This window comes from Pristis pectinata, chromosome 13 (assembly GCF_009764475.1).
Source record: "Pristis pectinata isolate sPriPec2 chromosome 13, sPriPec2.1.pri, whole genome shotgun sequence".
Taxonomy (NCBI): Eukaryota; Metazoa; Chordata; class Chondrichthyes; order Rhinopristiformes; family Pristidae; genus Pristis; species Pristis pectinata.
Window position 1 is genome coordinate 29,662,314 of NC_067417.1, and position 17,417 is coordinate 29,679,730.

The following is a 17,417-nucleotide window of genomic DNA, read 5'->3' on the forward strand; positions in this document are numbered from 1 at the left end:
TATCATTAATATATGCACCACTAATCATAGAAATCCAATTTGTAAAAACTGCCTCCACTACCTTCCTCAGCTTCCTACCACCAAGCTAATTTTGTATCCAGTTTGCTTACTCACCCTGAATTCCATGTATTTCAACCTTCCTGACCAGCCTACCATGTGGGACCTTGTCAAAGGCCTTGCTAAACTCCATGTACTGGATATACAAACCACATGAAATTAATGGGTCAGATGTTTATGGGGAAATACTGGCAGATAATCATGTAATTGTTGTCATTTACTAGTGTAATTGACGGTAAATTTGGATTTCTACGCTCTCATAGAAATCCTTAGGTTTCTCTTAGCTGTTCACATTTGTTTTCAAGGATGCATCCCAACATTAGGTACTCATAGTGTCCAGCGACAAGGCACACTTTTTATTTCCAATTATACAAATGTCCCATGCGCCAAATTTAATGTACATTTAGTCAATCTGTAGGTTTATGCACACAGTTTAAATATTTCAAGGCTTTCAAAATGGAGTGCATCAGCAATTATTGGCAAGAAAAGCAGAGTTAAATATTTGCAATGTGTTATTAATTTGTAAACCTTCTGTGTGCAAAGCAATACAATATATTAAAGGTAACTTCAACATTTATGTCTACATTTTGTATTTTACGCTAGATAAAATCAGCGAACAAGCTGTCAGTTTGTTGCATGGAAGGTGGTAATGATGAATTAACTGGTACTCAAGAGGAGTTGCTTTAAACTGATTTGTGTTAATTATAGGGGTAGACAGATATAGCAGTTTTGCAAGAACAATTTGCTGAGTGAATTTCAAAATAAGACATTCATGTTTCTGTTCACTGAAGGGGTGTCAAAAGATTAATAGCTGTCATAAATGTTCCCATCAAAGTAAGTGATACCTTTATACTTCAAATGTCTTGTTGGCATTAACAGAAGTTCTTGTGTGTTCTTAAGACTTTGATGCAATATATTGCACTCAGTACACTTTTTTAATGTGTATTCCTAAATATCTTCTTCCTTGGGTCTTGTGTAACAAACAATCCCTCAGCAGCTAGGCTGTTATCTGCCAAAACCACCTTGATACTGCAAAGAGGGTAAACTGCAACCCCTTCCCAATTTCATCTCTGCCTTACTTCTGTTCTCTTCATGAAGACACCCAACATGACATGACATGACATTTCCTATGATTCAGCTGCATATTTGGCATTAAGTTGATAACTCACCTTGCGTTATACCAGAGGTGAATATGAACACTTTGAGGCACTGGGTTTTGGCTCTTATAACACTCCAGACTTCAGTTCCTGCTATGCAGCAAGAGATGTGCACTGGCCTGTTGGCCCTTGTTGGATGATGATGATATTACTATTAGGACTTTGATGAAATGGGATTGCGCTCTAAAAGAGGCACTCCAATGAAAGTCACCAGGGTAGAAGCAAATTTAAGCTAGCTTCTATTTCCAAGTATTGTAGGACTGGATCTTTCTTTGCTCCCTGCTCAGTAATCATCAAGTACATTCATTGGAAAGAATACAAAAGTTAGCCTCTTTAGCATGTTCTGCTCTTGTACATGTCTTCTGTAGCCACAAAATGTACACTGTAATGGGCTAAAAGCTGAGTGTTCTCTCCTCCTCTTTTTGAGCAGGGCTGAAGGAAAGAGTCTTTCTGAAGGGGATTTTGGCTGCTGAGCCCTTGCCCAGGGAACCTCAAGGAAGTCCAGATTCTGCATAGAATGCATTTATCTTTAGTGATCCTCGTAATCCTTCCCACCCTTAATGAGATGAATCCTTTCTCAAAAATATGTGTGCTGGCCGTTTTCAGTTTGAAGGTTTTGCATGTCATTTACATAGATCATTTCATTACAACAGTGCATTGAGGTAGTACAAGGGAAACCAATAACAGGATGCAGAAATAAAGTGTAGTAATTTTTACGGTCCTACAGTTTGGATTTAAAAGAAGTAGAATGATTATAATAGAAGTAATGAGTAGATCTGCAAAGAGCAGCTTGCATCAAATCACCACGCTCTTGCTCCATCTTGCCTGTAAAAAAAATAAATAAATTTTGGTCATGCAGCTCTGAAGGATATAGTGGTACACAGTCATCTTTCTAAGTCCTCAAGTCCTGTGTTGAAACACTTGAATGGCTTTCTTTCTAGCTCTTAATTTTACCAAAAGACTCTAATATCAGTGTCTCGCGTCATTGTGAGTATATCCAGATATGTTAAATGCAGCCTTGACGAACACAAGGTTCTGCTTTCTTTTGTCAGCCTAGTATGGAGTTCATCAGCTCTGAGCCAGATTCGGGTAGTTCCAGTGATTCAATAACAAATTTCAAAGGAAAGGAAGTTTCTTAAATAAATTTTATCCCACGAAGGCATTCAGCTTACTTACCTACTTATTATGACACAGGAGTTTCAGTAGGTGCATCAGATCCATGTTGGCTCTCAGGGGAGCAGTTGCATTTGTCCCATTCTCCCTCTCATTATTTCCCTGTAGCCATATAAATTATTCAATTAGAAATTGTCTCTATATATGACTCACCATTTACCCATTGTAGTTAATAATAGCATTAATTCTAACAACTGTATCACAAATCTTATGATTCAGCTACCAGTGATAATGCTACTGCAGACACGTCTGTCAAAGTAGATACCTCCCAGGCTTTTGCATCTTCGCTCCATCTGCCGTAACAGCCAGGATCTCCTGGTGGCCAGCCATTTTAATTCTACTTCCCATTCCCATACTGACATGTCGGTCCATGGACTTCTCTACTGCCACATTTAGGCTAGAGGCAGATTCGAGGAACAACACCTCATATTCCATCGTGGTAGTCTCCAACCTGATGGCATCAGCATCGACTTTTCTGACTTCCAGCAGCCACTCCCCTCTCTTCCACCCTCTTTTTTCCACCCCCCCCCATTTGTTTTTCCCTTATCCCTCTGACCCTTGTACCCTTTCTCTTTCCCCTTCCCCCGCCCTCACAACCTACCCATCACCCACACCTTCCTCCCCCTGGCTCCCCAACTCCTTCCCTTTATTCTGTGGTCCACTATCCTCTCCTGTCAGTTTCCATCTTCTTCAACCCTTTGCCTCTTCCACCTATCACCTCCCAGCTTCTCGTATCAATTCCACTTCCCCCCCTCATCCACCCCCTTCTCACCTGGATTCACCTATCACCTGCCAGTTTGTGCTCCTCCTCCTCCTCCTCCCCCTCCCCCACCCCACCCTTTTATTATGACTTCTGCCCTCTTCCTTTCCAGTCCTGATGAAGGGCCTCCACCCAAAATGTTGACTGTTCCTTTCCCTCCATGGATGCTGCCTGACCTGCTGAGTTCCTCCAGCATTTTCTTTTTGTGTGTTGCTCCAGATTTCTAGCATCTGCTGTCTCTCTTTTACCTCCCAGGCTCTTTGTTGGATTCTCTAAAGTGATTGTGTGATGCAGTACTTGTTGGTTGGTAATGGGACAAAGCAGATATGCTATAGTGCTAAATTATTTTAAGGAGTCTTCACTGATGAGTCCACTGAAACTTCGAACAATATAAAGAGGTTCTTCATGCATCTGACATTTTGTGGATTATCATTCCATGAATTGTGCAGTAATACTGTGCCCCTCTGAGCAGAAACTCTCCTTGGTCACTCTTGTGTGTTGCTCCTGCATATGACGTCCACCGGAGATGAAGATAACTTGTTGGTTCTGCTCAATCCTATTGTTCTTCTCAAGGAGTCCTTCATTACAGGTTCGAGCACTTTCCCTACCACTGATGTTAGGCTAACAAGTAGGTAGTTCCCTGTTTTCTCTCTCCTTCCTTTCTTGATTTCGGGGTGGGGTGGGGGTGTGATTACATTGCTACCCTCCATCTATTTCAAAAGGTATCAGGTCTCTGGGATTTACCCGTGTTCAAGCTCAACAACTTCTTCAGTACGATATTTAATTCCTTTAGTTCCTCAGTCATACTGGACCCTTGATACTCTCATATATCTGGCAAGCTTTAGATCTCTTCTGTGAAGATTGACATAATATTCTCTGCTTAAGGAAAAGTAGAATAAATTATTCCTTGAGCATAGGACATCAGTGACCTCTGTAATGCTGAATTGAGCAGCAAGCCGCAATATCAGGTACAGCCGCCTGGAATAAACAGAAGTGGTGCATAGTTGACAGGCTGGATATTCCTTGTATTTGGCTCCTACACTTGCCAATGTAGTACAGACCCATTTATTTGAATGAGGTCACTACTTTGGATGGGAAAAGTAAATAGTGTAAAGTTTATTAATTAATTTGCTTCATGTTAATTGTTAATGTTAATTATTTAAATTTATTTCAACTGTTCTGTTGCTAATTATAGAGACATTTTGAAACAGTTGAAAAGGCTTTAAAGCAAAGCAAGACCATTTATGCAGAGCAGGGTGGACCCTTGAGATCTGCCATCTGAGGCCTAGTCAGCATGGCTACATGTCGAGGAGATGCTATGAGTCAGAAAACCCTAGCAGTACCCATGTAAGGAAGTTCCAGGTTTTGAAATGGCAACAGGTCAATAGGAGTAAGTTTCAGAATGAACAATCAGACAGCTGAGAGCTCAAGTAGCAAACTGCTGAAAATGTGACTATTACAAAGCAAGAGCACAATAAAAATCTGGATGGGTTGAGAGGGCTAATAATAGAGGCACTGTAGAACAATATGAAAGTGTCTAAAACAGTGTTGTGTGAGAAATGACATCATTACATGTGCACCACAAATGAAAAATAGATCATCAATGCCTGACTTACACAGGAAGTGCCTGAATAAATTCCCTTAAGGACACGAAATGCCCTGGCAACCATTGTTATTATGTTGTATTCTGGGTGTAGTCATTTTTATACATGCTGGTTGATAAATATTCTAGGCTATAATGTCTTCAAAGAATCAATGGAAATGTATTTCCATCTTAAAATAACTTCATATTACTCATTTTAACAGAAAATTTTGGTGGTTGACTTGTATCTTTGATGGGAGATAATGCTGGTCTTACTAGCAATCCCCGCATTCCATAAATGATTTTTTTTTAATTGAAACTTTACTCCTTTCAGTAGGACATCAGATTAGCCAAAGTACAAATCTGGAGCTTGATAAATATTGTGGTGTAATACAAAAGGTGATTTTGTTTTGTGTAAAGATTGAAGGTAAAATTATTACAGAAATTTCAATTTTAGGGCTCTGGGTTTTGTGAAGGAAAAGTATTGTATTCCTAACTGTCCATACAAATTCTAAATATAGTCTTTTGAAATGTCAATTTTATTTTTACAAATGTTGCACATTTTAGTAGCTAATCACATTGAATAAATTTACTGAACAGAATACTGAGATTCTGATTCTGGCACCTCCTTGAGATCTTGTGCAGTTATCAACTGAGTAACTTTAACCTTTTCACTGGTGCAGACCTATATTTAGGTTTGTACATGCTGCACCCTAGGCAATATCTACTTATATTTCTGCTTGCACTGCTCTTTTTTTAAACAGCAACATTTACAGCTGTATAACATGCAGTGCCTGGAACAATTGCAGTCCATGTAAAATTTACTGAAGAACATTAAAAGAAAATCTTACCTACTTCAATGTGTAAATCGTCTAATAACGCAAGAGAATAGTAGTTAATGTAGAAGCAAATCCTTACGTTTGTAACCGATTCTTCCACATCTCAATTTTACTCCTACTTGTGCAACTTTTGACAATTAAAGATGTGCATTTTGTTTAAAATGAGACATTTATCTGTAGGCTGAATTCATCTCCATTCTAAAAATAAACTGCATTGCATTTGAATACATACTATATGAGTCATTTAGGCTTCAGGCTACTCATTTGAACCATACAGCACAAAACAGGCCCTTCGGCCCACCATGTTGTGCCGTCCATCAAACCACCCTCACACTGTCTAACCCTTTCCTCCCGCATATCCCTCTACCTCACATTCCTCCATATGCCTATCCAACAAACTCTTGAACCTGTCCAATGTATCTGCCTCCACCACCACCCCAGGCAGTGCATTCCATGCACCAACCACTCTCTGGGTGAAAAACCTCCCCCTGACATCTCCCCTGAACCTCCCACCCATAACCTTAAAGCCATGCCCTCTCGTCTTGAGCATTGGTGCCCTGGGAAGGAGGCGCTGACTGTCTACCCTATCTATTCCTCTCAATATTTTATATACCTCTATCATGTCTCCTCTCATCCTCCTCCTTTCCAGTGAATAAAGCCTTTCCTCATATTCCATACGCTCTAATCTAGGCAGCATCCTGGTAAATCTCTTCTGCACCCTCTCCAACGCCTCCACATCCTTCCGATAATGCAGCAACCAGAACTGAACACAGTACTCTAAGTGTGGTCTAACTAGAGTTTTGTAAAGCTGCATCATCACTTCGCGGCTCTTAAACTCAATCCCACGACTTATGAAAGCTAACATCCCATAGGCCTTCTTAACTGCTCTATCCACCTGTGAGGCAACTTTCAGTGAACTGTGAATATGAACCCCCAGATCCCTCTGCTTCTCTACACTGCCAAGTACCTTGCCATTTACCTTGTACTCTGCCCTGGAGTTTGTCCTTCCAAAGTGTACCACCTCACACTTCTCCGGATTGAACTCCATCTGCCACTTGTCAGCCCAGCTCTGCATCCTATCAATATCCCTCTGTAAACTCTGACAGCCCTCCACACTATCCACAACACCCCCGATCTTAGTGTCATCTGCAAACTTACTAACCCAGCCTTCCACCCCCTCATCTAAGTCATCTATAAATATCACAAGAAGTAGAGGTCCCAGAACCGATCCCTGCGGGACACCACTAGTCACTGCCCTCCAATCCGAGGGCACTCCTTCCACCACAACCCTCTGCTTTCTACAGGCAAGCCAATTCCTAATCCACACAGCCAAGCTTCCCTGGATCCCTTGGCCTCTGACCTTCTGAAGAAGCCTACCATGAGGAACCTTGTCAAACGCCTTACTAAAATCCATATAGACCACATCCACTGCACTACCCTCATCACTTCCTCTTCACCTCCTCAAAGAACTCTATCAGGTTTGTGAGGCAAGATCTTCCCTTCACAAAGCCAGGCTGGCTGTCCTTAATCAGTCCATGATTCTCTAGGTGTTCATAGATCCTATCCCTTAGAATCCTTTCTAACAGTTTACCCACCACAGACGTGAGACTCACCTGTCTGTAATTCCCTGGACTATCCCTACTACCTTTTTTGAACGAGGGGACAACATTCGCCACCCTCCAATCCTCTGGCACCATCCCCATGGACAACAAGGACTCAAAGATCCTTACCAGCGGTTCAACAATCTCCTCCCTCGCCTCTCGAAGCAGCCTGGGGAAAATCTCGTCAGGCCCCGGGATTAACCTGTGTTAATGTCACTGTGAAACTTTTTTTAATGTTTATGTTATAACAGTGCATATTTATTTGGCTGTTTGTTATGAAATGATCGATTTTCCTAGCAACTTGATTAAAGTATGTAGTTCAAGACTTGAAATATTGAAAGCTGCTAGTTAAATCGTATTTTTTAAATTATTAAATGTATAGTAAAATGAATAGTTTAGTAGAAGTGATACTGCTTAGTTTATGTTACATATTTAAATTTGTGCAAATATGACCTGTACCAGCACTGGTGCAAGGGTGTATGCTTTCTCTGACTTTTTTCCCTTCTGAGTTCACATTTAAATAACTGAAGAAACTATGTGGCTAGAAACTTTTACTTTTGTAAAAGGATAAAGATTAGACTTGCAAAAGAATGGAGCCTAGATTTCTGACTGGAAAACAAAACTGAAAAACAATTTTGAGCTAAGGAGACAGGGAGGAGTAAAGTGCCTACTAAAGGATTAAATCAAGATAATTAAAGGCAAACAACAATAAAGCATTAAATACAAAAGTAACACCTGAGCTAGAGCAGGGAAGATTCAAATCACAGTCTCAAAACTTGAAGTATGAAAGTCCCAAAGTCAAGTATAGCATCTGCAAAATATAATGTTGTCTTTGAGCAAAACTCAACAGCAGCCTCTACTGTCATCTGAACTTTAAAAGAATTAGTGAGTCTACGAAGGTCAAGTATTCCCAGTGAGAATGCTGCATTTTGCAGGTGGCAATTATGCAAAATAATTTGTGGATCAAGTCTTAATTTGAAGACTGTTTGCCTCATCAAATAAGTAAGCATAGCAGTTTCTTCCTGGAAGTTTGAAGTACATTTATAAAGCTGCCTCCATGCATATCAAAACGTTGCTGTAAATGGACAGGCATCAGTATTTTAATCTAAATTTTGAAATCCGCATCTTGGGTGTACATATAAAAAAAAATCTATTTCTGATTATATCAGTTGGCAAAATCTCAAAATAATCACTTCCTTGATGCTTTGTCAGATCTAACTTGTCATTGACTTCACCTGGATGCAATAACAAATTCAACTCTGTAAAACCAAATGGACTAGTACATGGTGCTCCCAATGTACCTTTCATTACATTCATTTACTTGTGATTAATTCCGAATGAAGTATTCCTTTTGTCTAATAGAACATATGTTATTTTGTGCTCCATTGCAACTCACAATCCTATGTGTCATGTATTAGGCTTTGTCATCCTCTGATAACTTGAAGTTTTTGACAATAATCAACATGTATTTTTGAAGGAGAGAAATATACTTTAAAGAAAGGCAGATCTTACTTCCTGCCTCTCTACAATATTTTCGTTAAGTTACTGAATTGGTATTGCAGAGGTAGGTTTTGCCAGCATTTAAAGCAGTATTTTTTTAGTGTTTGGCTATGGTTTGTAGAGGAGATGACTTAGAGTGGCGAATGCAGTAGGCTGAATTGAAAGAAGTCCAAGTTAATGTTTCACTTAGAAAGGCTGTTTGGGGCTATGGACAATGGGAAGAGAAGAGATAAAAGGGTGGGTGTCGCACCTACAGAAGTTGAGCGAGAAGATGTATATAGTGGAGTTTGATGCTATTTAAATTGTAGAATGAAGGAAAAGATGTTTCTAATGGTGACTTCACACTTGAGGAGCTAGGAATGGCAAAGGATGATCCTTTTGAATCTGTAGTTGGTTAAATGAAGAATGAGGTCAAAGAGGATTCCAATGTGATTATTCTAGTGGACACAGATTACTTCTATATCCAAATCCATCATTCCCATCTCTGAAATATTTTCAGGGAGAGATGAATCTTTTTGACTGTAGCATGAATGGTCTTAAGTCTTGGACATTCAATATTCTTGTTGCACTTCTCTGAGCCATTTTTAGAAGCAAGAAGAGTTTATTGCTGTAAATGAAAATAGCTGTTTTTTTTATGATTTGAAACTTGCTCAAGTCCATGAAAGAATTTTTAATCTGAATAAATCTCATATCAGAATCTTCAGTCACCAAACATCGTTCCTTACATAAAAGTGCAATGCTTCATAACCTAGTCCTGTTTCAAAAATAAGAACATACTTTGTATGAATTAATTTATTCATTTTAGCATGACAATGTCACCTCAGTGTGTACAAATAATTCCTTCTTAATTACATCATGCTATCACTATTAGAATGTTATCAGTGTAGTTTCTGATGTCATGTAAGCACTATCTTGAATAAAATGCTGAAATTCAATTCTTAAATGATCTAATATTTAACTATATAGTTGTAATTAGTATTGTAGGATGCAAATGATGAACATTGATGGAGATAGTATGTGTAACATGAGCAGTTAATCAAAGGTCGCCTGTTATATTATCCTGCTTTGTTTTTGATATGCTCGGAGTATTCAGTATTACAGTTTTGAATTTCTCAATCATGCATACTTCATATATCTTTCATATTTAAATAAGACATTATCTTCATGTTTTAATTCATGTATGGGATGTAGATGTTGTTAACAAAGCTAGCATCTAATGCCCAATCTTAATTCCTCTTGATGGAGCAGCATTCTTGAATTTGTACTCCTTGTGGCAGTGAGGAGGAGTTTGGGATTTTGACTCAGTTATTACTCAGAAATGACCTTAGTAATTTAAAGCCTTTCAGCAAGTTTAGTCATAGATGTTCACATGGAGTTTGTGAATGTATTTGCCATTTTCAAGGATAGTGAATTTTTTGAATACTACTCAAAGATTCCTGAGAGAATTCTACGCATGATCATGCCCTTTCTAAACTCCCACCTGAGATTTTGCTTTTCATTTCATAGTGTTTAAACTAAACACAAATGTAACAGTCATATGTAATTGGGACAATTAAAACTTAATTGGCCTAGGTTATGTTATAAGTGTAAATATGACAGAATTTTGATGAATTGTTTTTGAAAATTAAGAATAAGTTTGCAGCGCATCCTTTTTTTTTTGCAAATATAGTCTTTAGATTTAAAGGACCCAACAAGAAATTCCCAACTAAATTTTTGCACTAAACAATTCAAAAGTAATTTAAAGAGCTATTTTCTCTATTGGCAGCATAGAACTGCCAAAACCGAGAAGTCTGGCATTATCTAACAGAAGCATAATGATACAATATTTTCCAGAATATTTGTGGAAAAGTCTAATGATATGTATTGAAATAAAGCCACAAAAGAGTCTAATGAGGAAAAAGGAAAAGAGATGGCAGTAATTTATAATAATAACAATATTTGAAGTCAGAACAAAAAAGCTAGCAATTTTTTTTTCAGATAATGAGTTGCATAGTAACTCGTGTCTTTCAAGTAATAAAACACACAGACTAAGATAGAAGAAATAACTGAAATCAAAGTACTAGCTGCATTTTCTTTTCCCTCATCATTCATTCCTTGTGAGGAAAATCATCACTGTTGAAAGAGGTCTTTCTTGGTGAGCTGTTATCTTTTATTTTAGGCATATATGGTTTAAATAGGCAAAGAAGGATCATTTTGATAAAATATGTGAAAGGCTAGATGAGCCGAGTAAACTCCAGCTATTTTTCCTACAAATTTGCAGTGGCCTAGAAATCATTACTAAAGACTGAGGAAGTTATAAGTTCTTTTACTCTCTCTGAATGGTGCCAGATTACAAAATCCCAGTCAAAGCAGAAACAAATTGGAGAATGTATAGTAATGGTTATGGTTGCAAGCTTAGTTTTCCTTTTTTCGTTCATTTTCTCTCTCCCCAAAACAATTGCCTGGATATATGTTCTGTATTTTTCTCTCATTAAAAATCTTACAAAGGCAAGGAAAGAGACTGCCTCCACTCCCCAGCCTAAGTACTATATTTATTGGCAAGAATGTTGATGGCTAGGTTGCATTATTCACCAGCAGGATCCCACAGTATGGGATTAATAGATGATTCTGCTTTGAACATAATTTTAACAATGGGATGGTTTGGAAGTTGAGACATTAACAATGTAAAGATCTGTTTTAACTCCTAGAAGTCTAGGAGGCATCAGTAAGAAATGACACTATGGATTTAGTCCAGTAGAATTTTTCATTTTCAGGTGACCTACTTCAGCAATATACCTTCAGTATAAGACACTTTCAGTGTATTGTAATTCTGTGGCTTTATATTTATGACTGCAGTAATAAACTGGTGAATAATATGCAATATATCACAAATGGTTTTTGCTTTGCACTATTACATTCAGAGCTTACTGACAGTGTAGAAGAATGTATGTCACCAAACACCAGATTGTGCATCATACAAAACATAGACAATAAACCCTTTTGGGTAGTTGTTAGATTAATAGATTTTAGTTGCAGTGCTCTGTCAGCAGTAAAGTAACAGGCTAATCAATATATTTTGTTCCTTTTTACTCCTTCTGCTTCTATTTCTAAGTTAATACATTATTTTTATTATTTGCTTGATACTTGATGTTTATCTACTTTTATTATGTCTTTCAGGGTCTTTCAGAAAATGATGTGGTTGTTCATGTGTCCCTGATTGCTGAAAGCCAGCGGTATGTGATGCATAGCCCATTAGCCAGGCTATTATAAGCCTCTGCCTCATCTATGGTATTTATTTGTTCTTTAGCCAAATGATTATACAACTATCGCACTGAGAATACTAATTTAGTTATAAATTGTGTCCTTAGGCATTAATAACTTGCATTGATAAATTAGTTGCTGTGTTTTACAAGGCTTTCATTAGTATGTGTTGTTGTATTATTAAGAAAATTATCATGCTATATTTGTAGCCTTCAAGTATTTCTCAACACATTTGGAATACAGACACAGACACCTCAGCAGGTGGAGCCTATCCAAATATGGCCTCAACAAGAGCTTGTGAAGGTAAATCGTAGCATCTGCCCTTTTGGAATTTGCATTCAAAATCCTTGTAGCTATTAGACAACTGCTACACCGAGAATGTTCAGTTATTATTTTGTAAATGGAGATATGATTATATTGCTATGCAACCAACGTTCTGCTTCTAACATAACCTATTAAGTATTGTGATAAATGGCAGCAGTCTTCTGACTGAACAAAAGCTGCATTGGAATAACAGCTCTAAATTTCATAAAAATTGATTACAGCAAATACTCTATCTTTCCAAATGTTTGACCTACTATTCTTCAGTAGATATGTTAGTGTTTCATCTTTCTGCCCTGAATGCCAATGCACAGAAAATGTAGTCACAACATTGTAAAACTGGTTTATGTGACAGGGCTTTTTTTTTCTAAGAAAGATTTGCCTAAATGCTGTAATGTATAAAATTGTAGAGTGAATGAAATCTAACTCAATTAAGTGGTCATTACGTTAGAGATTTCCATTTGTTATGATGTCTTCTGTGTAAAGTAAGCATCTCAAAGTATGTTTATATTTTTCCTTCCATGTGAATTAAGGGGCTTAATTTGGGCCTGACTCTGGCAGTAGCAATGTTGTGCTGGAATGGAGGATCAAAAAATAAATTATCCTGGATCACAATCGGAATAAATTATGAAGGGAAATGGCCATCTCACTTTTTCGATTATAGGAATGGAAGTCAGAATGTGATTCCGTATTTTAATTTGGGGGCATTAAATTATATCTGCATGATTAATATGTTATATTTAATTTAATAGGATTTTATCCTAATAAATTCAAAGTGCAAGTTCTATCTTCATAAGCTGTGATTTGGAACATGCCAAAATCAAACATTTAAACAGAGCAGCATTGCTTGGTGCAAATTGGCCAATGACCTGTGGTCAAGAAGTGACTATGGTGGGACTACTGACTTGATGGTATTATGAGAGTGAAGGATATTCTGTGCTTTTTCTGCCCTTCAGTGGTGTTTAACTTGGAGGAATATAGATTTGAAGGAGGCGAAGGTGGTAGATAGTAATAAGCATAAGTTTGACCCGATGTTTTGTGACTCCATCAGTTCTGGAATTAGAGATTGTAGACTCCTCATGTCACTCCTGCTGACTGTACACCACTGTGTGGGCATTGCAAGGAGGTCTGTACTGCCCACGTACAATACAGTCTCAATCTGAGATGCTGGTTGAAAGCTATGATTCACTGAGTATGTCTCTGCAAGGCTACTGCTTGACTAGACTGGGATAGATATCACACTTTTGATAGACTCTCAAGATGGTAATGAGGAGAAATTGCAGAATCGACTTGCCTCAGTTGATGTCACGCGCTCTACATGGTTTTATTCACATTGTGCTTGTTGTTGCACTGTAACTGAGTGGCTCACAATAGTTCAGTTTTGTTTAAGGAATACACTAGAGGTCCCAAATGTCTGGTTGCCCTAGCCATGCTATTAATCATCTTGCACTTCCAGTAACTGCCAGTGCTGAAGGCTGCAAATACAAAAAATCAATATTAGAATAAAACATCATCTTTGATTCATGCACAAATTAGAACTACTTTAATGACCCTTTTGGGAAACAAAAAAATTTCCAATCTTACCTTTATTGAATGTCATATATAGTTGAAATTGGCACTGCCACGATTTTCTAAAAATATCTCAAGAGATTGCAGTAACACATGGCTCTCTCTCGCCAGGTCATCTTTAGTCCCTGACACAAAAGAAACAGCAGGAAGCAGATAAAAAGAGAGCAATGAGCTGGACAGTCCATGCTCCATATCATTATTTTCTTTATAGTTTTTTCTATTTTTGAATCTGAACTCTTTCAACATGGTCATCTTCAAATACAACTCCATGATTGATGGTTCATTTAATTTCTTGCAGTTTTGAATTTAGCCAAATTAGTTTGGTCTTTATTTGGTCCAGTTTCAGATTCTATACAATGCTATCAGCAGCTCATTTTTCTACAGTCTTCCTGAAGCCAGATTCACCTGTTTGAGTAAAATTAGTTCATGTTGTGAATTGTTTGCTGTAGGGTTTTAAGAAATTCAGCCTGGGAGGATGGAGAGGGTGGACAGATGGTGGCCCACACCACAGTTAGTGAAGGATACATGCTAAATGCTTAAAAGTCAACTTTGACAGTCTAGGGGGTGTATTTTAAGCATTTTTTAATAGTCCCTTTAAGAACCATTCATGAGGCCAGATGTCTTAGAAATGCTACTGTAAGCTTGCACAGTACAAACTCTGACCAAGAGAAAGTTCTTGACAAATTAAGCATTGGCCCAGACTCTCGTGTAGATCAGAGATGGTCAGTAATTAATTCTGAAGTGTTTTATCTGACTGAAGCAATTGCAACAGTTTAAATTTATTTTCCTTATTGTCTATATTGGAAGGCTGTGGTGATTTGTAATTTCATGCATTTCTTGCTATACAAAAATGCTAACACTGAAATACATCTGTGCAAAGCAGTCTTGAATGAAAACTGGTATTCTGTATTTACATAGAACAGTACAGCCCAGGAACAGGCCCTTCGGCCCACCATGTCTGTGCCGAGTATAATGCCAAATTAAACTAATCCCTTCTCCCGGCACGTGATCCATATCCCTCCATTTCTGCATATTCATGTGCCTATCTAAAAGCCTCTTGGATGCCAGTATTGTATCTGCCTCTACTACCACCTCTGGCAGCCCGTTCCAGGCACCTACCACTCTTTGTAAAAAAAAAACAACTTGCCCTGCACACTCTCCTTTAAACATTCTCCCTCTCACCTTAAAGCTATGCCCTCAAGCATTCATCATCTCTACCCTGGGAAAAAGAAAAGTTTAGGTTCTCCGAACTACATGCACAATGAGTCACAATTGGTCTAGAGGCCGAAATGACTCAGCTGACCAGCCTGAATGTTGTCAATCAATTGTCAACACATAGCATCCACTGCACTTGTTCTGCTCTAGGGTGACCGGATATACCAATGTTAACTCAATCATTCTTATTTTAGGGGCTTTGTCCATCATATTTCTATCCTTCCTTTACAAAGCTAATGTAGTTACCAAAAGCTTTCAAGGAGGCTTTAAGTGATTCACAAGGCTTCCCAGAGTCTCATAGGCCGAGACCACCCCTCCAGATTGCTCCAGACTATAATGTGCCTCCCCTTCCCAACCGATGCCTTGTGCCTCGAGCGCTCTTACATCCGCCCTCTCCCAACACCTTTCCACGTTGCTTCAGACCTCCCTCCTCCCTCTTGCCAACTCTCCCAGGGATGAAGTTGTCACAATGGCATAAATGAAAGGGAAATGCACATCCCCTGTTGCCGTTTCTCTTAAATGTCAATCTAAACTGTATAATTGTGATGTTTCGTAAGGTATGGATGGAAAATGAGATCCCTGGATAACTGAACAATGATGGGAGAAACTAAAGTTTCTGTCCAACACAGAACAATGACAGAAGTGAAAGTAGTTTGATGCGATGTTACAGATCGATCTAACGTATTATCCTAATTTTCTCATCTTTTACTGGTAGACTTGGGAGGTCTTAGAACACTTTTATTTAAAGGGGTCATGACTTAATGACAAAACATTCAGGAGAGGGAAGAGTCAATGGTTACTTTTAGGATGATGTTGTGCTTATAAAGCGCTGAAACAAGTTTGGCTCCATAATCATGAAGAGGGTGTTTGCTGTTTGTTTATTTCAGGTGCCCCTTTGAAAAGTGTGTGTGAAAATGGTGAATGGGAAAATATTCAATGTGAACGTTTCTCTGTATGCCTGATGATCGCTGCTACATAGGGATGGATTGGTTCAACTACCAGGAAGCAGATGGACCTCTGTCCTACACTTCCAAAACATAGGGAATTAGTTTTGCCTTGACCTTGGCAATAAAAAGTCTAGAGAAAGCAAGACCATGTGTTTCCTGTTTTCAGGTGTGGCAAGATATGTTTCAAAATGAAGTGTGTGATAGTTACACATCTTATTTTTGCACCATGCAGTCTTTTATTAAAAAAAGACTTCCATAATTAGTAATCAGGTCCTGACTATATTCACTAAGCAGACCATGCTGCTATTGTAATTGCCAGAAAATTGATTCAAAGGATGATTTGACCTCCAGTGGTCACAACCAGTTTCACCAGGACCACTTGACTCCAGACCTTATCACAGCCTTGGTCCAAATATAGAACAAAAGAGATGAATTCCAGAGGGGAAATAAGACTAACTGCCCTGATGTCAATGTAACACTTGACCAAGTGCAACATCAAGAGCCCTGATGTTAATATTCATCAAGGGCAAAACACCCCAATGTTTGAAGTCATACCATGCACAAATGAAGATGGTTGTAGTTGTTGGAAGTCGATCATCCTACCTCTAGACATCATTGCAGGAGTTCCTCAGGGCAATGTCCTTAACTGTATCAATATATCAGAAACTGCAATATTGAAATATAATGAAGAATGTATGACAAGATAAAGGGAAAAGGAAGAAATTAGAATGGGAATGTCAGGAGGGGTTGATGGAAAAAGGCAAGGAAACATGGCTTGAGAAAAAGGAAGAGGCAATGTCAGCAAGAAAGAAATGGGAGTGAGGATAAATGAGCCAATTAGGGGAAAAGACAAAGAACAAGAAATACAGGCTAGGAAATTTAATGAGGACCAAGAAAAAAGAAAGGAAATACTAATGAGAGAGGAGGTGCAATAAAATGGAAAGCTGTTCATATGCAATTACTGCTTTTAAAAACAAATCAAGTTATCCAATTTACTTTATAATGTTTTGTTGATGCAATTTTAAAATTACAATAATTTTATTGGAGACTGCATAATCAAAGCTCAATATAGATATTTTTTACCTCCCTGTTCAGTATCTGCAGAGGACAGTGTAACAATTTTACATATTGCAGGGTTTTCCTAAAACATATTTTGCCATGTTAAAATGTATAAAGTATGTGAGATATTTGTTGTGTGGAATCTATTAATTAATACAGTGTGCGTGTTCATGACTTAAGAAAATATGATGAATATTATCAATGTCTAATAACATAAGTTAAGAACAGAGGAAGATAGGAAGGAAAGATTGTGTTGAACAACAGAAAATGTTTGAATGTTGCCAAATTTGATAATGTGTATTCTAGCTTGTTTATGTGTCTCTTTATGAAGCAGTGCTGTATATTTTGTCTTTGTGTTTTGTTATGAATTTAATGATTAGATTTTTAATTTGGATGA

At 38.1% G+C, this 17,417-nt stretch overlaps 1 protein-coding gene across 1 annotated transcript in view; it reads left to right on the plus strand.

The window, feature by feature from the left end:
• phkb (phosphorylase kinase, beta) overlaps nt 1-17,417 on the plus strand; it is a 195,110-nt gene that overhangs the window by 120,390 nt on the left and 57,303 nt on the right. Inside the window, 2 exon segments of the mRNA XM_052028086.1 lie at nt 11,826-11,881; nt 12,119-12,212. Coding sequence (XP_051884046.1) covers nt 11,826-11,881; nt 12,119-12,212 — 150 coding nt within the window.